Consider the following 24,602-nt stretch of genomic DNA (forward strand, 5'->3'; position numbering starts at 1 on the left):
TCGAAAAATTGACCAAAAACATTAATTCCTTCACCCTCAACTGGGCAGTTTTGTACAAGGATAGGTTGCTTTTTTTACTGACCTTTTAGCAAGTCATCATCACCGATGGATTGACTACACTTAATTTCAACGTTTTTGACTTCCGGTTGTGTGATAGAGACATCGGTTAAGACATTACATTTTTTCCCCCCTCTTTTGCCTGCCTGCCTGCCTACATACTTTTTTTGTTTTTTTTTGTTTTTTTCACCCAAACTGCCTACTATTGTTTTTCCCCCTCCCCTATCACTTTTTACCCCACCCACCTATCCCGGGGTTTCTTACTACACCTCCACACACCCGGGCAACGCCGGGTACCTTGCTAGTTTCATTATAGATGATAGAAAATCCTTTAGTAAAAAAGGCTATCGTTTGTCCTTGTAATACAGAAGTAAAACAAAAAAAAAAACAATAGATTAAAAAGTAAAATTAAAATGTAAAGCTAACCACAAGAGATTCAATGTTCTTTTTTGTTTTTTGATGAGAAATAGACTTTTTATGTACCACATGTTTATCAAATAATAGTTTTTAGAATTGATATTCATATTTATTTTTGAAATGCAATAATACATGGGTCAAATTTATAATAAGAAATTGTGTTTATTATAAAAACCAAAATTAGTAATAAAAAACACAGACTTTGATTCGAAGAAAGGATTTTTTTGTTTTGTTTTAATTGTAATCGATAAATATTGAACTCTTTTTTTTTTTTGTGGGCTGTTATCCTCATCTTCATAGTTGTTGTTTCATCATGTTTCGACCAACTTACCGTCTGGCCTTCTTCAGATGGATAATCAAAGCTTTATCATCAATGTCACTATCATTGAATTTTTCGGCCTCTATCCACTATCTTTTTTTTCAGTATTCAGGGCCTGTGTCGCAGTGGATAGAGGTTGTTGAGTCTCTACGGTTCCAGGTGAGCATTGTCTGAAGATAGCGGTTTCAATCCTACCCAAAGCAGGCCAGAGGATTAGTTGATCAAAATGTGGTGAGACAGCAATAACAATGAAAGGCAGTAATTATTGGGGATACAGTTAAGAGACTCAGCATTCCTATCCTGTTGCGGTTAATCGCCTGAAGAAGGCCAGAGGATGAGTTGACCGAAATGTGGTGAGATAACCACAACAACTTTGAAGATGAGGATAACAGTTAGCAAAAAAGATTAAATACACAAATTACTCATCTCAAAGGATTCTAATAAAAATAATATATAATCATTGAACTCATTTTTATGACAATCATGATCTGTAAGCATTCTCACAAGTTCACTCATAAAAAGAACCAACGAATTTGTTTTAAGCAATAAGATTTCAACTCTCCTTACTGTGTATGATTTAACTTTGATTTAAAAAAATAAAACAAAAAAAATAACTGATGATAGTTTCCCTCCACTCGTCCTTATTATAGAGGTGCATCATCGGCCTAATGGATATCAACATAGTTATGGAATTAGCTTTACTGAGTTTAAGTACTATCTTATGTAATGTTGTTGGGAAGTTATGAATCTGCAACCTTCCTTAGCTATGTGTAAAATAGCACCTTATGTTCATTTACAATACGTGTTGCGTTTCAACATTAAATGTGTCCAAAATGGTTGATTTTCAATACAGCGGTCAAACTGAACCTTCCTAACGAGAGTAATAATTTGTATAATAATTTTGACTGCTCTCTGACATACCTAAGTAAACTTACGGCATAATCACGTTGACACACTGGTTCGCAATGAACCGATGCAATGATGAGCCTAGCTAATGGGTGACCATTTGGGAATACTTGGTGCTGTATACGGTGGCGGAACAGTACTATTGTCAAAGGAAAAGTTAGGCGCCTCCTTCCCTCCACTAGTCTGTGGGAGACTTCTGGGCAAGGTAATGTGAGATCATGGAAAGCAGGTGACGGATGTAAAACAAAAGCAAGCAGGAATAATTCTGTTCATGGTTTCGTATTTTGTTGTGTTGGGCAGAAGATCCCTTTTGGGTAGAATGGTCAGGATAATCGCCCAGTATGGGCACATCTCGGAGAGAAAGAAACCGCAACATACTGCTTGTACAACTGCAAAGAAAGCTGTGGCAATACATTAAAACACTTTCTATAAAACAGAATGAATGGAGTTGTGAATGATGAGCAACAATGAATTCATGAATACTTTGAGAGAGATCGATGAAGAGTCATCGTCAATACCTGAACCAGGCAGGACACCACTTGAATGAATAAATAAAATCTAATTTCCCAATTAATTATTGACTTATTAAAAAATTAATTATCTATTTTCAGAAATTACTATTTCCAAGTACTTGTATAATAATAAAAAAAAAATGGTTCACTTAAAATATTTCCTTAGTATTTTAAGTTAATTATCATCATTCAAAAGTTTATTATTCTTTTCATTAACTTTCATGCAAATGTTTTTTTCTGTCAAAGTCAGTGCAATTCTAGTTTTTTAGTCTATAAAATTTACTAAATTCATCTTTTAGCAAATTACAATTTTATTTTATTTCATTTAAGAGTTTTCCACAAAATTATAATTTATATTAAAATAAAAGCAAACTATTATAATCAATTAATGCAGATAACTTAAAATTAGAGGTAAAAAAAAGTGAAACATGCATGGTCCCCCATGAGTGCACAGTAAACGAGGCATAAAAAATGACTAAGTTCAGCATTTGCCCTCCTCATTTATCCCCAAAAGTCCCCAGGGCATGTCAAATCCTGATGAAAATGAACAAATGGTGTAGTTTTAGGCCTTAACATATATATATGTGAATTTGAGTCATGCAAAAAAAGAAATGACTAATTCCATCATTTGTCGCCCCTACCTCATTTAGCCCAAAAGTCCCCAAGGCTTTAACATATTTAAATTTGAGTCCAGCACCATGCAAAACTGCTAAATAGACATACACCGAATATTTTGGACAAATGTGGTACAATAGTCCCAAAAATGGAGTGTTTTTATTAGCCCTAAAAGAGCCCCTGGTGCACACCCAAGAGTTATCACAAAGTATAGACAAACAAAATTATATAGAAATCAGTTAGTTACAACTTTTCAGAAAGTTTTGTAAAAATCCAAGGTATCAATTTTTTTTAATAAACACAAAAGTGTCAATTTTAGCCATTTTAACCCGAAAGGCACTCTTGGCAGAGTTTTCCCGGAAAATCCGTTCTGTTACTTTTTTACTTATGTTTAATGTTTGTGCAAAATTTCCAAAAATTCCAAGGTGTATTTATTGAGAAAAGTGCAGACAGACAAACAGACAAGGGTGAATTTACAGGTCCACCCTCCTTTTGTCAGGAGACCAAAAAAAAAATATTACTATGTTAATTAGTCATACCATTCATTCTGCTAATTAGGATTTTATTTAGTATATCAACTAGACTATTTATTAAAATATTGTAGTTAGATTAGGTGGATGGTGAAAATATCAGACAATATTTTTGAATTTTTCTAAATAAAATAATCTTATATGACCTTAGAAGTAAGCAAGGATGTGTATTTTCGTTTTTCTTTGTTTTTTTTTTTTTTTTCAATCCAGAAAAAGTGTATCTCCATTTTTATTACTAGGACCTCCCATCGATGTCAGTTCAGATTTTGGTCAAAATCCACTTTTTTCTTTTTTAAAAAAAGCTGATTTCTGCCAGATTGCAAGAACTTTACCTACTCATTTTTGTTTGTTGCTATTTGGTTGAATTTCTGTCTCTTTCTCACTTTTTCTTTCTTTCTCTTTTTCCTACTTTTTCTCTCTTCCTCTTTCTATGTCTTTTCTTCCTTTTTTTACTTATGATAGTTCTTTTTGAAAACTGAGAATATGAATTCTGCCATGAAAACAAACACATCCAATGATTCATGAGTTAGGTAAAGGAATTAAATGAGTTTTGCTTTATCAAAGAATGACTTTCTGTCCTCTTACCCCCACACACAGGCGTTGTCAAAGGGCATGCCCAAACCAACAAAGGCGTCTGGTAAGGAGAGATTTTTGGGGTGAATGCATCTTGCAGTCAGCGTGAACTTTGACATTGGAGATAAACTGTTTCCATTGAATACAGAGAATGCAAAATAGGCAGTGATGGTTGAATATCTCCAGTTTACGTAGGTCACTCACCTACAAAGGTCAAATCTCGCAGCCATAAAAGAAAACGGTGCAGATGAGGGCCTGGTAGATCCTGACTTTGATGTTCAGCCTTCTTTCTTTTCAAAACCAGAACTGTAATCAAAGCTGACAGAAAGTGGTGCGAGCATTGCTGATGTGGTTGATGATATCTTCCTATCCGAGGTCTGTTGCAGTTATGATGGAGTCAAGATGCTTGAATGGATTGACCTCTTCAAGGATTTCCATGTCGAGAACAACTGGATGTCTTTCACTTGGAAGTAAATTTGTCTTATCAGCGTTTATCTGAAGATGTGTTGTGAAGGTATGTTCTAAGAAGAAATGAGAAACCAGCAGTAGGGTAGGAGGAGAGAGCAGATATCAGAGGACTGCATCAGAGTAGTAGAATCTTTTGGAAAACGTGGACTTAATTGAACCTTACATCTTCTCATTCTGCAACCCTGCACCATAGATAGACTTTAATAATAGCCATTGTATTCTACTAAAATCAACAGAATCTTCATTCTTTATTATTATTGTCCAAGCTGTTTATTGGTGAAGTTCAATTATTCTATAGACACGCTTTTCTTTGATGCCTCAATCCATCCATAGCCCTTGAGCCCCTAGAGGGGCATAGGCCATCTACAACTTTTTAGATACTTTTGTAGCGAGGAGTTCTTTTTACAGGGTGAGGGTGCTGGCCCCACGCCCAACCTTCTCAGAAGGTACATACAACGCCTCGCCTTCCCAAATGGTCATTCATTTGGTACTGGCCAGGCTCAATGTTGCTTAACTTCGGTGATCTGGTGAAAACCGGTGTGTCAACGTGATTGTGCCGTACTTCTTTGATGCCTACTCTGACTTTACTCCATAATAACTGGCGCCCTTTTTTTTTACCTTATGTCTCATCAAATGCTAGGAAAGCAGACGAGTTCTGTCTTTGCTTTTGTTGTGATTCTTATTATGAGCTTTTCTCGTAGATTATTTTCTCCTACCTCCACTTAATGAACTCCATTTTCTCTCAAACAACCACTGAGATCAAATATATTTTCCATGTCATTTAAAAAACTTCCTTTTTTTTTTTAAGATATATTTATTTTTATTGGAATTCACAAATCTTGGTTTTAATTGCAAAGAAAATAATTTTTAGCTCTACTTCAGCTTCTGTTGAACCTTGCAGCTATTATTCCACTGGTTTATTAAACAAGTGTGAATTATTCTCGTATAAGAGTAAATTACAATTTGCTTTCGTACAAGTGAATAGTTTACATTGTTTTTGTTTCTACGACTTGGAAAATTAACTCATGATAATCCTTCTCTTTTTATCTTTTAGACCAAAGATGCTGATATTTTCCTCTGCAGTGAAGAGATTCCTGGAGATCCCCACTTTGGTCTTGTCAATCCGGTAAGAAAATATGTTTTGTTTTTTTTCTCATGAGTTTTACCATTATTATCAAAACACAATAAAAATAAACATTGGTTTTTATTTTGATGACATTCCCATTATCCATATGGTGGGGATGAGTCTCCTTGCTGCTTCAGTTGCTTGGAGTCCACCCTCCGAGGCCTTGCTACCCGGCTTTCAGGTGGAGTAAGTTTATTGCTTGCTGCCTGAGGCGCCCCGACCGGGGAATGCTTGTTTTTGCTTGGCAAGAGTGCTCCCCCTTTAGGCAGCTTGCTTGACACCTCACTTTCCAGACCTTGTGTCACATAATGCTGTGGTGGGTTGCATTTAAATATCTTCCCATTCATGCTTAACCTTCGGGCCAGGACCACAGTGTAGTATCAGTTCTGATGCTACACTTCACCATTTCTGTCCTTGGTCAGTGGACTGAGACAATTTTTATTTTTGTTCCTATCCAGAGTGCCCCTTTTTGGGATCTGGATTTTACCCACATAAAAAATTTGACCTTGTGCCTACCTCTGCCCTCGTGGGGAGGCAAGTGAATGGGAACATTGGATACATCTTTTTTTTTTTTCTATCAATTTTAAAAAAATAGTTCTAGTTTTGCATTTTTTAATTTATTTCTTATAAAACTGATGTAGTCTACTTTCTAACTGCAGGAGGAATTGTTTCAGCAATCCTCTGGAAGATACCGCAGTCTTTATTTTTTTATTCCATTTTTTAAATGTTAGAAAACAAATAGTAAATTTGATAGCAATACTGTATGCCCAGGGCAATGCTGGGTAATCTTGCCAGTATATTCTTATGTGTTATGATGTTGCCAGATCGAAAAGGGAAAAAGAAACCTACAAATTTATTAAATATAATGAGAAACACAAATATAATTGTTTCCCAAGAATGGAGGTATTTAAATAAGAGGTGTGATCTGAGAAAGAGTTGGAGGAAAAAAAGAGAAAGATTATTAATTTAGAATTTCTATATGCAAAGGGGAGGAGAGAGCTGCAAAAAGTATCAATATAAACAAAGGCAGAACAAAAGTTAGCAATTTGGTTCTGCTCGCCAAAGGAATCCATATTCTTCTGAGATAGGCCCCGAACTTAGGATTACTGTCTCCAACTAAAATCACCCGGAACTTGAGAACGTAAATTATTTTTATTAAAAAAAGAATTGTCAGATAGTTATTTTTCTTGCTAAAAAATGACTTGCCCCTCAGCGGTACAACTTTGATGATCAGCGCCGGATTATTGCCCTCATGATTTTGAAAATGTGGATTAGAGGTAATCTGTCGGAATGGGCTCTTCAACATCTGCGGTCTTCATCAGAGCGGTAACCTTTTTACAAGCAGATATCAAGTGACCACCTGAAACCCAGGAACGGCCAAATTTGAGGATGTCAGCAGGAAAGGGGAGTAAAAAGTAAAGAAGTACAATTTTATCAGTAATAAAATATATATAAAAATAAATAAAAATAATATAAATATAAAAAAGTAAATAATAAAATATATATAAAAATAAATAAAAATAATATAAATATAAAAAAGTAAATAATAAAATATATATAAAAATAAATAAAAATAATATAAATATAAAAAAAGTAAATAATAAAAATATATATAAAAATAATATAAATATAAAAAGTAAGTAATAAAATATATATAAAAATAAATAAAAATAATATAAATATAAAAAAGTAAATAAAAAAATATATATAAAATATATAAAAAAAGTAAATAAAAATATATATAAAAATAATATAAATATAAAAAGTAAGTAATAAAATATATATAAAAATAAATAAATAAAATAAATATAAAAAGTAAATAATAAAAATATATATAAAGATAAATATAAAAAATAAATAATAAAAATATATATAAAAAAATAAATAAAAATAATATGAATATAAAAAAGTAAATAATAAAAATATTGTCGTTTGCGTGACACTGCTGTCCGAACTTTCACTTTCTGGTTACCACTTGACGCGTCTTCTCTCCACTCCAAAACGAACTTCTGCAACTTTAGCTTTTCTCTCCCCGAATCCGACTTTTCTCTTCTACAAATACAACTTCTCTGCTCGCAATCTAACTTCAGAATACCTTCCTTCCCCAAATCACTCCTCTTTTATCTCCAATCAGGAGCATCTCATTTGCATACCTCGTGGTCACCCTGTAGGCATATAAAGAAACAGGGCAGCCATTTTTGTTTCTTTCTTCTTCATTATGAACACGAGGTAAGCCACACAAAAACGCGGTCGGTCGTTCTTGTTTCTTTTTTTCTTCATTTACACCACAAATATATAAAAAATAAATAAATGAAAATAATATGAATATAAAAAAGTAAATAATAAAAATATATATAAAAATAAATAAATAAAAATATATATAAAAATAAATAAATAAAAATAATATGAATATAAAAAAGTAAATAATAAAAATATATAAAAAATAAATAAATAAAAATAATATGAATATAAAAAAGTAAATAATAAAAATATATATAAAAAATAAATAATATGAAAATAAAAAGTAAATAATAAAAATATATATAAAAATAAATAAATAAAAATAATATGAATATAAAAAGTAAATAATAAATATATATATAAAAATAAATAAATAAAATAATGTAAATATAAAAAGTAAATAATAAAAAAATATATAAAAATAAATAGATACAAATAATATGAATATAAAAAAGTAAATAATAAAAATATATAAAAAATAAATAAATAAAAATAATATGAATATAAAAAAGTAAATAATAAAAATATATAAAAAATAAATAAATAAAAATAATATGAATATAAAAAAGTAAATAATAAAAATATATAAAAAATAAATAAATAAAAATAATATGAATATAAAAAAGTAAATAATAAAAATATATATAAAAATAAATAAATACAAATAATATGAATATAAAAAAGTAAATAATAAAAATATATAAAAAATAAATAAATAAAAATAATATGAATATAAAAAAGTAAATAATAAAAATATATATAAAAATAAATAAATAAAAATAATATGAATATAAAAAAGTAAATAATAAAAATATATATAAAAATAAATAAATAAAAATAATATGAAAATAAAAAGTAAATAATAAAAATATATATAAAAATAAATAAATAAAAATAATATGAATATAAAAAAGTAAATAATAAAAATATATATAAAAATAAATAAATAAAAATAATATGAATATAAAAAAGTAAATAATAAAAATATATATAAAAATAAATAAATAAAAATAATATGAATATAAAAAAGTAAATAATAAAAATATATAAAAAATAAATAAATAAAAATAATATGAATATAAAAAAGTAAATAATAAAAATATATAAAAAATAAATAAATAAAAATAATATGAATATAAAAAAGTAAATAATAAAAATATATATAAAAATGAATAAATAAAAATAATATGAAAATAAAAAGTAAATAATAAAAATATATATAAAAATAAATAAAAATAATATGAAAATAAAAAGTAAATAATAAAAATATATATAAAAATAAATAAAAATAATATGAATATAAAAAGTAAATAATAAAAATATATATAAAAAATAAATAAAAATAATATAAAAATAAAAGAAGTAAATAATAAAAATATAATATAAAATCGTTAATGTGCACATGTTAAATATTCATTTTTTCGAAAATTGCTATCTTGTAAAATTTGAGAAATTATGAAAAAATTTTTTTGCGTCAAATAAATAAAAAATAACACTTCAGTTTCTTTACAAAGAGTAGTCTCATTGTATAGTAGACTCGCAAGGATTTTCAGTCTTGCCTGGGAACAAATGAGAATCCATGTGTCATCCTACTTTCAATCCTTAATTTCATTTTACCATTTTTATTTTCATTTTAATTTTTTTTTTTATTTATACAATTTTTCACTTATGAAATAAAATGAAGAAAAAGCCAGAACCTGCAAGAATGTCTTTGCTTTAAATGAAAATCAAGCGTAAACACAAACCCATAATATTATTATAAAATCTTCAAATACAAAATTTTATTCACAAGGTGCGTTCAATAAGTAATGTCCCTGGTCCACTTACATAGCAGTAGAGCAACAAAACTTGGCTCAGTTATTAGTTTTTCTCTACATAACAACCACCCAGAATTATGCGTTTTTCTCGTCGTTTAATGCATCTCTGGATACTGTTTTTGTAGAACACCCTATGTTGACCCTCCAATTCCAATGTAACTTTTAAAATCAAGGTTGCATCATCTGGGAAACGCTTTCTTTTCAAAAACAATGTCATGGCTGGGTAGAGATTAATATCGGAGGGTGCAAGGTCAGAAAAGTAGGGGGATGAGGGAGGATTTTACATTCACACACCTGTGCATCCTAATATGGCAATATGCATGTTGTAGACCAAAACATAATCTTGCAGTAGGAGGATGTCTTTGCTGATCTTGCCCCGCCTCTTCATTTTGATAGCTTCTCTTAATTTTCTCAAAGGTGAAGTATAATAGCATCATGTAATTGTGGCACCTTTTGCTAAGAAATCTGTCATCACTATTCGATTCTGGCCTCAAAAGACTGTGGTGGGCTGCACCCGTGCCTTCTTTGGAAGTGGTGAGTCCAAGTGTTACCATTACATTGACTGGACTTTGATCTCTAAATCATAGTGATATGCTCAAGTTTTATCCTATGTAATCAGTCTTTTGAAAAACTTTTGAATCATCTTCTTGTGGTACATCTCAAAATTCATCCTCGAGTACTTGAGGCGTTCTCACTTCCAGAAAAGTGTCATCAACCTGGGAATCCATCTGGCAGACACCGTATGCATATGCAAATGATCATGAATGATAGTTTTCACAGACCCTGTACTAATCTTGATTTCTTGGGGTATTTGGCGAACAGTCACTCGTCGATCTTCCAAAATGTCAGCCTAAACTTGACTGACTAATACCTCATCAATGGTAGAAGAGGGTGACAAGGTTTGGGAGTTTTTTCCACAGATTTCTGACCATGTTTGAATTCACGATGCCAGCGTTTTGCAAGTTCATATGAGGGGGCATCATTTCCATATGTTTCTTTAATTTCATCAAAAGTATCTTATGGTTTGCATCCTTTCAAATGGAAAACCGGATCATTGCGTGACACTCTACAGGCTCCATTTCACACCTGACTCAATTTAAACACCTGTAAATCAAAAACCACAATTAGTTCAGAGCTTTAATTTACCACATAACTCATAGAGATATAAATCATTGCGCATGAAAAATATCAGCTGGATCAGACAACTGGAAATGGGTCAGAGGTATTACTTATTGAACACCCGTCATAATTCATATAGGTTTTATTTTCAATTGCATACATAGACAGAGGGATAAAGGCACCACAAATTTAATATAGATGTAGAAAGGTTGGAGGAGGGTGTTATAAACTCTTAAGCACCAGCAATGTTTTCTCCCCCCCCCTCTTCCAATTTTATATGTTATCACTAATTTAAAAATTTTGTCTCTTTCCTTTTTTGATAAGAGTGGTTGATAAAAGAAGGCAGTTACAGAGCATTTATCTAACTAGGGTATAACATTTTTAAGACGCTTTATAACATATCTTAATATATAACTACGTCATTTCAAATAAGTTTTTGAAAAAAATAATAGTCTTGTATAAATGGTATGTACACATTTTATTTTTACTTGTATAAATATATATGTACGATATGGCAAATATATATATATATATATATATATATTTTTTTTTTTTTTCAATGTTTTAATCATTAAAGTTTTATCAATGAAACTTGAATAATAAAATCTACTGACATATATCTGTCACAGCTTTTTTAGTAGCTGACTAAATACTCCAATTTTATAGCAGTTTGACGTTTTGATAACTTTTAAGTTGTATAATGAATGTATTGTCTTTACAGGTAAGTTTATTTGGTGTCTCTCTCACAGAAAATCTCCCCACAAATCATTGTCAATAACTTTGATTATTATTGAAGGCTTGTGCCAAAATTAGTCTTGATAAATATTTACAAGATCATATGATTTAACTGAGAATTAAAGTACTGCTTTTTTTCTTTCTCTTTTATTTTAATGACTCTCTTCTTAAAAAAAAATGTCAATACTGATTTTTTTTTTTTTATGTGTGATAGATTAAACACAAACTTTTCAAATCGTAAAAACATACATCCATGTTTCTGAATTTTGGAGAGGAGGATTGAGAATTTCGATTAGTCAGACTACTGTTCTCATCTTGAGTGATATTTCCATATTTGGGTTAATTGAAACTCTGCAAGGATCCATGGCCTGACAGATAAAGTAGTACGTAAAATTTAGTTGTAACTTACACTCTTCCGGCGGTTGAAGGTTTAGTCCTCAGTGTGAGTAATATTATTGTAAATTACTTAAAATTACTACCCTGTCATGGCTGACGGAACAAGAGCATGCTACCTTGTGGATTAAATAACAGGTTTTGTTTGAATTTCTGTGCAGATTTCTGAGTTTGACAAGGTACATCTAAAGAAGGACATATATCGATTGAAACGTTTTAAAAATAACACTCAAGATGAGAACACTAATCTGAAGAATCCAAATAATGCATATATCTTTAATATACATACACACACACACACATATATATATGAGGTGAATGTAGTTTGCTGGAAGCATTGTATAGTATATAGTTAGATATAATATCCAGAGGGCAGTACAATGCAGAAGTAATGTTACCTCTGCATTGTACTGCATTCTACATATTATATTTAACTATATACATATATTATTACAATATAATAATGTATACGATATATTTTTATAAAATGTATATAATTATTATATTATTATTTTTATATAATATATATTATTAATTATATTAATAATATATGTATATATTATATATAATAATATATTATTACATATATTATTATAATATAAAAATGTATATGATATATTTTTATATAATGAAGATAATTATTATATTATTATTTTTATATAATATATATTATGTTATATTAATTAATAATATATTATATATTATATATAATAATTTAATAATTATTACATATATTATTATAATATAATAATATATATGATATATTTTTATATAATGTATATGATTATTATATTATTTTTATATAATATATATTAATTATATTAATTAATAATATATTATATATTATATATAATAATATATTATTACATATAATTTTATAATATAATAATGTACGTGATATATTTTTATATAATGTATATAATTATTATATTTATATAATGTATATTATTAATTATATTAATTAATAATGTATGTATGTATTATATTATAATATATTATTACATATATTATTATACTATAATAATGTATATGATATATTTTTATATGATGTATATAATTATTATATTATTATTTTTATATAATGTATATAATTATTATATTATTATTTACTGTTTTCTTTTTATCTTTTAATCTTTTCATTTTCATATTGTCTTTTAGGATTTGGAAAAAATTAGCCCTAATTATGAGCCTATAAAAAGTATAATCATGAACAAAGGTGCTGATCCAAAGGGCAGCAGTGGTCTGACGGAAGCGCCAAGTAAGTTTTTTATTTAAACATTTTATTTTTCTTACATGACTTTATCAAATATATAAAATATTTTTATCCACATATATCGTTACTCTGACTCATCAGTGTGGCTAGAATTAGCAAGATTTGAAACCAGGACGCCAGTGATTATCATCTGGTACTCTATCAACTGAACTAAATGAATGCTGTAGTAGTAAGGGGTAATTATGATGCATATAAACAAAGCCATTTGTTTATTTCTTTATGATACTGATAATTGAAAGTACTCGATTCTTTTTACAAAGAGTGTAGCCTTAATATTAAGGAGAAATCATTGTTTCTCCTACCAGAGTCCACCGTCCACAGGAGAGCATGAGTTAGTATGCCTGTCTGTCCGATCCACTTTTTCTTGGAAACTACTGGGCTAATCTGGCTTCAATTTTGTATGGATCTTTATGATAGGGTGCAGCAAACTATGTATTATGGTATCCGTTCAAAGCACAGTTAGGCATTAATAGGAATTAGTCACCACAATACCACATTTACTGTAGAAAGTTACCATCAAGCACTAAGTCAACAGATTATAATATTTTTTTGTTTTTATTTTTAATGAGCTAAAAAGTCTAATTAAGGTATACATCTCGTATAATATTGTCCACATTATTTCAAATAACAAGTTCAATGAAGTTATGTTTCTGGCTTCAGAGCAGATATACTGGCTGGTTGCATCCCAATGACCAAAGAAAAGAATCAGTTCGCAAAAATATTAAAAAAAATTCTGTATTAATTGTTCTAATTGGTTGTATTTTATAAATAACGCATCAATTGACTTTATTTTTTTTTACTTTCTATTCATCACCCTCACCCTCTCTCACTTTGTTTACCCCCCCCCCCCCGCTGTTATTCTATTTGTGCTTCTGTCACTCATTTTCTCTCTCTGCTTATTAACAGTAAATAATAAAGGAAGGAAAGAATAAAGATCAGAACAGTCCATTATAAACACAAGGGGATATCACCACAGGCAGTAATATGATTTAACCATCTCCATAGTTGGAAAGGAAAAGAGAGATCTAGACTAATTTTGGATTTTGTCTTTTAATTATTTTAATATTTAATTGGCTTTGCATAGGTTTTCCTAATTAAAAATTTGATCCAAGCTCAATGGTAGATTCAACAGGTCACATTTTTTTCTGACGATTTGTATGATAGCAACATCAGCAGTATGCAAAGTGAAACACGTGTAAGATGCATAAGGAATAAGTACATGTAAATATTTGCCTATGATTTAAAAAAAAATTATTGTGGATTGACATTTTGTGGTAAGTGGAATGAAAATTTACAGTATACATGCTCTGAAGATGTTAATGTGTCTTTATTGAGCTTATTATTCATAACAATTGTGACTATTTTATAAGAAACCTATACTTTAAAACTATATATTTTTATATTCACTCAAGATGTATATCTTTATGATGTTAATATTAGGATTTTGTTCTTTATTTAGATCGAATAATGAAAGATATGTGTTCCTATTTACTTGCCTCCTCACGAGGGAAGAGTTAGACACAAGGTCAGTTTTTAATGTGGGGAAAATCCAGCTCCCCAAAAAGGGGCACTCCGGACAGGAACAAAAATAAAAATTGCCTCAGTCTAGAAGGATTTCTCCCCCATTGACCGAGGATAGAAAAAGTGAAGTGTAACATCCGAACAGATTCTGCACTTTGTTCCTAGCCAGAAATGAAATATGTTATTCAAATCTACTTTATGTTTACTTTTGTTCTTTTATAAATTCTGTGATGAATCTGTGCATATTGTTTTGTGCCATTTTTTTAAAAATCATTTTTATGCCTTTTTTAATCATTTTTTGTGTCTTTTGTTTGAACTGAGCAATTGTGTATAAACATATCGCTATGTTGTTTTTTGTTTTGTTTTATTAATTTCATTTATAAATCTTTTTTTTGTTGTTGTGAGAATGCAATTTCTGACGTCTGCATACTTTTGCACAATCCTTACAAATTACCATGTAAATATGCTTTTGTGGGTGTATTTTGTAGTTTCTTCTTTAGATTTTTTATTATCTTTGGTGTGCTAGTTATGACTAAGATTTTTTTTAATGCGATCTATTCAAATAGTTTTGTAATTTGTGAGTGAAATTAGATATCTACTGAAAATGTTTTTTGATTTCTCTTGTTTTTGTTCTCCCGTTAACAATGTTATATATATATAATAGGACAACAAGAGTATGAAATGAAGACACAAAACTATATATAGGTAGATATAGAATGGATTATTTATTGAATGATATAAGCTCCAATAATTATTGTTGAGCTTGGCATTATCCGGATAAGTCTCCTTTTGTGGAATTCATCTTTCTCTTTTCCTTTTACATTAAGCTATATATATATATATATATATATATATATATATATATATATATATATATATATATATATATATATATATATATATATAGTAGACAGACCAGCAGAGATCATTTGTATCAGTTTTTGTAATATTATTAAATGTATAATTTCTTAACTTTAACATTGTTTTTACAAGGATTACAATCTTGGCCTTTTGGTCAAGATCAAAGTGTAGTATCTGTTCTTCAGATGCTGCAATTCCATTTCTTGTTCTCTTTCGGTGGAGGAGAAATCCTTCACGACTGAGACAATTTTTATTTTTGTACCTTTTCTCCACGTTAAAAAACGACCCTGGTGTCTAACTCTGTCCCGTGGGGAGGCATAGTAAATAGGTACAATCAAAGGCTTTCACAATGTCTGAATACATTGTGTTGTCATAATCGACTCTACTCTCCCTATCTTCTCGCTTTTTCCTATCTTGCTTCTTCTTTCTTTTCCTCATCATACCTCTCATGTCCTTTTCATACTTTTTCTTCCTTGCTTCTCTCCTTTCCTCCTTCCTCCTATTACTCTTCCTTCTCCTTTAACCTATTACCCTTTCTTCTTCTACCTCCTCTTCCCTCTCATCTTTTTTTCATATCAACCATCAGCAAAATCTCTGAAAATCCATGTGAATTTGAAACAACTGATTAGTTTTTTTTCCGTTATTAATTCAATACATTCAAGTTTTTAACTCGAGTTATTTAATCTTATTGTTTAAAAAGAAAAGGGACCTCATAATTTTAAAATGTTTCAAATAAAAAACTTTATTTTAGAATACAATTATTTTTACTTTTACAAATATTTTTATTTCTAAATTGTACATGTATATTTCATTCCATTTCTCTCAAATACACTTTTTAGAAGTTCAATCAATTTACCAGGTGTGCATTATTTGAATTAATAGGAACTAATTTTAAGGACAACACTGACAGTCATTTCTGATTTACGTAATGAAAAGAAAAAAATTATAAAAAATAATAATTGTCTTCATATTACTTCCACATAAGGTGCTGTCATTATTTTTATGACTTGATGAATTCAACCTAAAATAATTAACGTGTGCTATCTTCCATCTCCCCCCTCTCTCTCTCCTGATTCCTCCCTCTCTCTCTCCTGATCTCTCTCTCTTCCCATAAAGAGTTAAGGAGAAGACAGTATGAAACACTCATCTGAAATTTGTAGAGAGAGAAAAGTGAAGAAGATGAACAATAGCAAGTGTTGAAATAATTTATTTTTATTGCGTCCCAGTAAGCAATGGTTGAAAATAAAGGAAATGAAAATCTTAGAAAGGAAGGAAATAAAAACCACGTTAACAAGCCCGTTCTACAGCAGATATCCTAACTGCAATTTCCGAACGTATATACCATACACTGGACAAAGCAGGGGAGGGTTAGATATATCTAAGGCTTTTGACAGAATATTGCACGATGGCCTTCTCAGGAAAATCAGATCATACAGTATCACTGGACGAGTACTTAACATAATTAAATCCTTCTTAAATAAGAGAAGAATCCAGGTTGTCCTCGATGGTCATACATCTAAACAATATGATAGAAATGCGGGTGTATCTAATGGGGTCTATCCTTTGACCTTTATTATTCCTGATATGAATAAATTACCTCCTTGATAAAACTATCTCTGAGATGGGTATATGACGACATCACGCTCTATAACAAGCACAATAGGAGAACGAATGAACACATATTTAAAGAAATGGCAGAAACACTAGAGGAAGACTTCCAATCTGTAGTGGAATAGGGACAAAAATAGATGGTCACATTCAATACTGCCAAGACTAAACTTGTTTCCTTCAATAATTACAAGAAACCTTCTCAGCCACCAATAACTATGGCTAAAGATACATTACCTGAAAGTACTTTGTTAAACTCCTCGGCTTAATGTTCACAGGGAAGAGGAGTTGGAACAGATACATCGAGAGCATTACCAAGGCTGCTGCGAAGAAGGTGGGCACTCTCTACCATGCTAGAAAGTTACTTACGTCCGAAAGTATCCTGTCTCTTTATAAGGTCATATTCACCCATGTATACAGTATTGTTGTCACATTTGGGCTAGTGCATCTGCTACTGGTCTCTCACTTCAAAACAGGGTTCAAAAGAGAGTCGCTAACCTGATAGATCCAGAACTGTCCTCTAGGCTTCAACCTCTGTCCCATTGATGAAATATTGCATCCCTCTGCCTGTTCTACAAGTTTTTTAATTGTGGATGCTCCATTGAACTACAAGCCCTTGTCCCCCCTGAACGTAAGTACTTCCATCAAATCCGACAAGCAGCCAAGTCCCACCCCTACACAGATATAAGAAAGCCTTATACTCTAATAGTTTCTTCCCCAGAACTGCTAGACTCTGGAATTCTCTTCTAGGTTCCTGCTTCCCCAACTGTACTGACATGCAGAAGTTCAAGTGTAATGTGAACAGACATCTTGCTGCTGAACTCCCTACATAGTATCCCTGCAACTTATGACTCTGATAATAGCCCCCTACATCAAAGTGGCACTGTGCCTTGTTTGGGGTGAAAATTTATTAAAAAAAAACAATTAAATACTAAAATAATAAAAAAATAAAATCCCAAATTATCCATGGAAGCATTAGAAGCATTGTACAAAGAGTTCTGTACATGTTGTTTAGAAAAAATGCTATTTAGTGATTTCGTACTTCTTTGTGAAACAATGGATGATTTATGGATTTCGTTTTTCGGACTCACTTCCTCATCTTTGGTGTTTTTTCCACTACATTTCGGCCGTATCATCCTTCGGCCTTCATCAGGTGTACCTCGAACTCGGAAACTGTTTTTTTTGGAATTTCGAACCCAACCCTTTATCGTTACAGGGGTACCATATTCTCGCCTGAAGAAGGCCGAAGGATGATATGGCCAAAACATAGTGGAAAAAACACCAAAGATGAGGAAGTGAGTTTGAAAAACGAAATCCATAATGAAATCATCTCATCCCAGAACTACAGACAATTAATGGATGATTTGTTGAGTTAAAAACTTGAAAAAAATTTATATATCTATAAAAGTGAAATTGTCTGTCTGAGTGTGTACATTTCCCTACAAAACTACTCTGTCAATTTTCAGTCTACAGATTCGAGATTTGACATAATGGGTATTGAGATTTGGGAAAATCTTTTTAATCGGTTTTCGGTCAGAAATTTGGCTGTCAAGAGGTCAAAGTTGAAAAGGTTGCCCTTTGCAGACTCTACCAAACTCCTCTGCCAATTTTGGGTCTAAACACTTGAAATTTTAGATGTATGTTACCTGGACATTAATCAAACTTTTTAATATTTATATACATATGCACATAAAGTTATGAACAGTACATAGGGCCCAAACAAAGCAGGGCTGAACTGCTAGTATATATAGTAAAGGTGCGAAAGTGAACGATACCAGTTTTCAAAGTGATGATCAGTGGTTGTAGCATTGGAAAACTCCTGAAAGAGGAAAGTTCCCTTGTTTATGGAAAGAGTCGAGTGCAATTCAATTTTATTGTGATATTTGTAAGAATTTGATACACAAGAAGTTTCTTTTTACTCACCTTCAACTTAAACAAAGCATATCGCTACTTGGATGTAAGGGCCTACTATTTGGGACCATGCCTAGAAAAGATCAACAAGATGTTCATTTACATTACATTTAAACTTTTGCATATCAGTACAGTCAGGGAAGCAGGCAGCAGGAAGGGAATTACAAAATCTAGTTGTTCAAGGGAAGAAACTATTAGAGTAGAAAGCTTTCTGGCATTTAGGGACCTCAACAGTGAAGGGGTGTGATTTTGTTACTAAGTGGATTTGCTGGGATATGTATTAATACACCGGGGTCGGGGGGGAGGCACAAGTGCAACAAGTTCATCAGAGCATATTCCATTAAAATACTTGTAAAACAGGCACAGAGATGCAACATTGTGGTGATGGGACAGGGATTGGAGCTTAGTTAACAAAGTGGTACCTTATATTAGATTGAAGACTCTTTTTTGAACTCTATCCAAGAGGGAGAGACTAGTGGTAGATGCACCAACGCAGATGTGGCAACAATATTGTATGCATAGGCGAACCGTGGCCTTCTAGAGATACAGTATACTCTCAGATGTGAGTAGTCTTCTAACACGATAGAGGGAGCCCACTTTCTTTGCAGCAGCCTTTGCAGTGTCCTCAATGTATTGGAAGTGTAGTGGAATTACTGGGTAGGTTGAGAGAGGATAATCAATGTTTGCAAGAAGAGTAAGGCAATAGAGACGGATGAGAACTCAGATGTGGAGAAAGTATGTATGGATGACAAAGCTATTGAGGTTGAGAAATTTTGATACCATAATAGCAAAGGTGGAAGCAGGTGCTACTCTAATTGCAAGAATTAGGAGTGAAGGGAATAAATTCAGGGAACATTTGCCATTACTAACCAGCAGAGCATTACCACTGTTGACCAAAGTAAAAGTCTATTTGGCATGTGTACACAGTGGAATGATGTGTGAAAATGAAACCTGGCCAATGAGGGTTGAGGATATGTGTTGCATGGAGAGAAATGGTACGGAAATGATATAATGGGTGTATAATGTGAATCTGAAAGACTGGCTTAGATCTGATGACCTCAGAGAAAGGTTGAATTTGTGACAGTATAAGAAGATGTTTGTAGGACATCAGACATTGATGGTATAGCCACATTGAAAGAATGGGTTAGAGTTCATAGGTGAGTAGATGTAGAACAGTTGAGGTAGCAGGTTCAGTTCACATTGACCTGAGGGATAAATAAATAATTATTTTAGAAGTCAATTCCTTAAAGCCGTCCAACGTCTACTAGCATGTAAAATAAACTTTAAATCGAATATGGTGATGAAAGAAGGTATTGAAGTTGAAAATGGAGGAAATCTCTTTAAAAAATGCTTTTCATCTATTCATGTGTTGAGAATTTTCTCAACTCCCCGCCCCTAAATTGTATTTAATCTGTGAATAATATTTACTTTCTGTCTAAATTTTTGACTTTAAAAATAAAATTAAAGATTTTTTTATTCCATGCATACTTGTCTGCAGGGCCGTTTATGACTTCATTTTGATTTTATTTTAGTTTCCAAAGGACGTGGCAACAAAAGGAAAGCCCCGATTGACGGTGCTCAACAGACAGGGACCAAACAGAAAAAGAGGTTCAATCATTTGTTTCTTTTTTATCACATTTTTTTTAATAAAAAACATTCATTTTTTTTTTTTTTACCATTTGTTGATTGGTTGAATGCACGGAGTTAAGATATATATATATATATATATATATATATATATGAAATAAAATGGAGGTGGAAGGACCTGGATACTCAACGTTTCGCCCGATTTATGCGGGCTTCTTCAAGAGGGATGGTCATTGACCATCCCTTTTGAAGAAGCCTGCATAAATCGGGCGAAACGTTGAGTATCCAGGTCCTTCCACCTCCATTTTATTTCATATCGTCGGATTTAATCCAGCTCAACAATCATATATATATATATATATATATATATATATATATATATATATATAGGTCAATAAATGACAAAAGACTATATTCCAAAGTTGTTGATGTTGACAATCTTATAATTTATTCCTTTAATTCAGTTGACATTTACAATTCTTGACAGTATCTGTTTTGTAACGCAAATCAATCACTTAATAATTATATCAATTAGTATTTATTGTTTTCCAAATAATTATTTATCATTGGCTAAAGCTTTGCCAGGTTGTAAAATGCACTTAAATATATTTTAATTCATGCAGATTTCGTATTTATTATTACAGAGCCAATTCTCTATTGAATATTATATATAGAATACTAATTTCAAAAGTTAAAAAAATAATTAGCTAGAATCGAAACTAAAATATTTAGTGCTCCAGCAATGCGCCCTACCATTTGAGCTAACCTTAAAAATTAAACCATTTCTAGCTATGATTGAATTTGTGCATGCGTAAAACTTATAGAAATATGACGGCAAGTTGAAATGAACATTCTATATTTCAACTTACCAACATATCTATGATATATCCAAACAAAGATTTTACTTATTATAAACCATCCTTGGTCTATGATTACTATTTTCTGTTAATTTCAGTGTTATGTGACCAGTAATTTAAGAGTTTATCGGTTAAATATTTACACACACACACACATCTACTGTTTTATTTATATAGATTATTTATGTTTTTGTTTTTTTCCCAAGGTCTAGGTGTCAATCCAAAAGGTTTTAGATATAATGAAAATACAATTTTGGCTTGGGATACATAATTCGATTCATTTTTGTCTTGTGTTATTTATTGATACTTGTTAATGCATGGATAAATGAAGTTATAACAAATGTAATCATTAAATTTAATTGAAATAACTCTTCGTCTTACTAAAATTGTTATAATTTTGGGTGCTAATTCATAATTCTGTTTCCAAGAAAAAATAAAAATAAAAAAAATCTTTATGATCTATGTACTCGTGACAAAAGAAAATATCATATTCCAAAAATCACGTAAATTGATCAAGTAGTTTTATTTTTATAAAGAAAATCATTTTCAGGTGAATGTGATTTTTACCAATACTCCTTTCCTTCCTAAGTTCAGAATGACTTTCTAAAATCTCACAAACGTTTGAATTAATTGGAGTTATATCCCTCAAATGCAAAATGGCATTGAGAGATTGTTGATTGGGTCTAAAATTCGATTTTCTTTTTTTTAAATAAAAGTACTTGATCAATTTATGTGAGTTTTGGTGTACAATATTTTCTTCTTGTCACAGATATTTGCACCATAAAGATTTTTTATTTTTTATATTTTTGTTTTTCAGTGTGTTTTATTTATTTATTTTTTAATTTATTAAAAAAAAATAATTTTTCATTTATTTTGCATTTACTTTTTATTTATTTCATATATTTATTTCAAAAAATTTTATTTAAGAAATTGTTTTTTTAATTTATTTTTCCTATATAATTTATTTAGTTTTAATTTATTTTATGAGATTTTATTTATCTTATATATTTATTAGAAAAAATTTGTACTTAAAATTTTTTAATTTTTTTTAAAAATTTTATTTTTCCTTTCTTATTTATTTCCTTTCTGTTTTAGTGAACTGAATTCTGCGATGAAGCTTGCCCCCCATGGCTACCCTCTGGAGCATCCATTTAACAAAGATGGCTACCGCTATATTTTGGCTGAACCAGATCCACATGCGCCCAATCGACAGGCGTTTGATGAAAGTTCTGATTGGGCTGGCAAACCAATTCCGGGTTACCTTTACCGCACATGCTTAGGAAATGATGTCCTCTTGGCTCTTCATGATCGAGGTAGTATGCTTGTTTCAGTAGATTGATTAGTTGTGTTATAATGACATTACTGGTTATCACCAATTAGTCTGTAATGTTATAGTTTTTTTGGGTTTTTTTTCAATTATTGGAGAAAGCTTTGCTTGATGAAATAGTTTGTGCCATCCATCCAGTGCGGCTGTAGCCGAGATTGATCTCACTACACGAGTTTCTAGTGTAATTCAAATCTTGTCGGTAGCTGAATACTTGATGATTTGCTAGGGCTATCAAGGGTATTTTTTTTATCGTGACGCCATCACTAGATGGGGTGTTTACCACGGCTTAAGAGAGTCTCATCTACCCTCGAGAGAAGGATAGACTGCAGCAGTTTCTAAACCTGGTATTTTACCTCGCAGTACATACAGCGCCTCACTTTCCCAAATGGTCACCCATTTGGTATTGACCAGCTCAACGTTGCTTAATTTCGGTAATCTGACAAGAACTGTTGTGTCAACATGATTGTGCCGTATATAATAACTTAATAGTTTGTGCACCCTGTTATAAAAATCACCCTGTTAAAAAAATCACCCTGTTAAAAAAATCACCCTGTTAAAAAATCACCCTGTTAAAAAAATCACCCTGTTAAAAAAATCACCCTGTTAAAAAAATTACCCTGTTAAAAAAAATCACCCTGTTAAAAAAATCACCCTGTTAAAAAAATTACCCTGTTTAAAAAATCACCCTGTTAAAAAAATCACCCTGTTAAAAAAATCACCCTGTTAAAAAAATCACACTGTGCAACACTAAAAAAGTACAAAACATCTGTGGTCATTTTTATATACGTAATGATATGGAAATCCATCTCTGGCCTTCTTTTTGTAGAATTTTTTTTTTCAAAATAGTCACTTATGAGAATTTTGTGGAGAATCTTAGTGATGTTAGTGATGAACATGGTAAGAGATTTCATCAGGATATTTCAGTGACGGAGAAACGTTTAAAAGGAAAAAGGAATCCCACATGTTGGAAGACAACTGCTGGAATCCAATATAATGGAGGATAACATTGAGCACAAGAAGGTTAAGAGGACAAATGTTGTTTAAACGGACAATTCTGTGATTTTCATTCATAACCAATAATAATAAAACATGGAAACGGTAAATAATCTAAAGAAATAAAAGTCAAATTTTTTATCGGGATATTTTAGATTCCATGAACAAAGCTTCTTTCTTAGAACTGCACGCCTGTGGAACTCTGTTCCGTCTGCCTGCAACTTGGATGTCTTCGAGTCCAACGTAAACAAATTCCTGACGAACCGCCCCCCCTTAAGTAGACACTCTAAAATATCCACACTTACGTACTGTACTTACAATAACCCTTATCCATGAGTAGCTTCCGGGCCTTGATAAGTGGTGACCACCTTGTAAAAAAAAATTATATTATATTGCATGGCTCTGCAGAAACTAGAAATAACATTGTGCAACAAATTTCAAGTTAAAAAAATATACATGCCACATAAGCCCTGTTTCGGTGTAAAAAAAAAAAAAAAAAAAAAATTTTTTTTTTTACACCGAAACAGGGCTTATGTGGCATGTATATTTTTTTAACTTGAAATTTGTTGCACAATGTTATTTCTAGTTTCTGCAGAGCCATGCAATATAATATAATTTTAGGTATGCTAGTAATACAGATACTAAATGTTGCTCTTAACCAAAACGTCAAGGACCATTTTGAAAAAGATATTTTTTGTGTACTTTTTTAATACAATCCAATATTTAAATATCTTTGTAAAACATATTGATAAGCACATTTTGTTATAAGAATATTTTTTTTAAATACAAAACAAAAAAATATTACACACATTTGACTTCAAATAATTGTTTTTATT

The 24,602-nt window shown here is 30.9% G+C and overlaps 1 protein-coding gene and 1 pseudogene across 2 annotated transcripts in view; both read left to right on the top strand.

Moving 5' to 3' along the window:
- The window catches only part of LOC145295853 (set1/Ash2 histone methyltransferase complex subunit ASH2-like), a 417,474-nt gene that overhangs the window by 89,660 nt on the left and 303,212 nt on the right, over positions 1 to 24,602 (top strand). For both annotated transcript variants that reach the window (XM_080141580.1, XM_080141581.1), the window contains exons 8-11: positions 5,452 to 5,523; positions 12,987 to 13,086; positions 20,535 to 20,610; positions 22,542 to 22,759. In XM_080141580.1, coding sequence (XP_079997706.1) covers positions 5,452 to 5,523; positions 12,987 to 13,086; positions 20,535 to 20,610; positions 22,542 to 22,759 — 466 coding nt within the window. The remainder of the gene's footprint in view (positions 1 to 5,451; positions 5,524 to 12,986; positions 13,087 to 20,534; positions 20,611 to 22,541; positions 22,760 to 24,602) is intronic.
- Positions 15,617 to 15,750, top strand: LOC145296487 (U2 spliceosomal RNA; annotated as a pseudogene).

This window comes from Euprymna scolopes, chromosome 16 (assembly GCF_053919585.1).
Source record: "Euprymna scolopes isolate OS-2025 chromosome 16, ASM5391958v1, whole genome shotgun sequence".
In the NCBI taxonomy this organism is placed as follows: Eukaryota; Metazoa; Mollusca; class Cephalopoda; order Sepiida; family Sepiolidae; genus Euprymna; species Euprymna scolopes.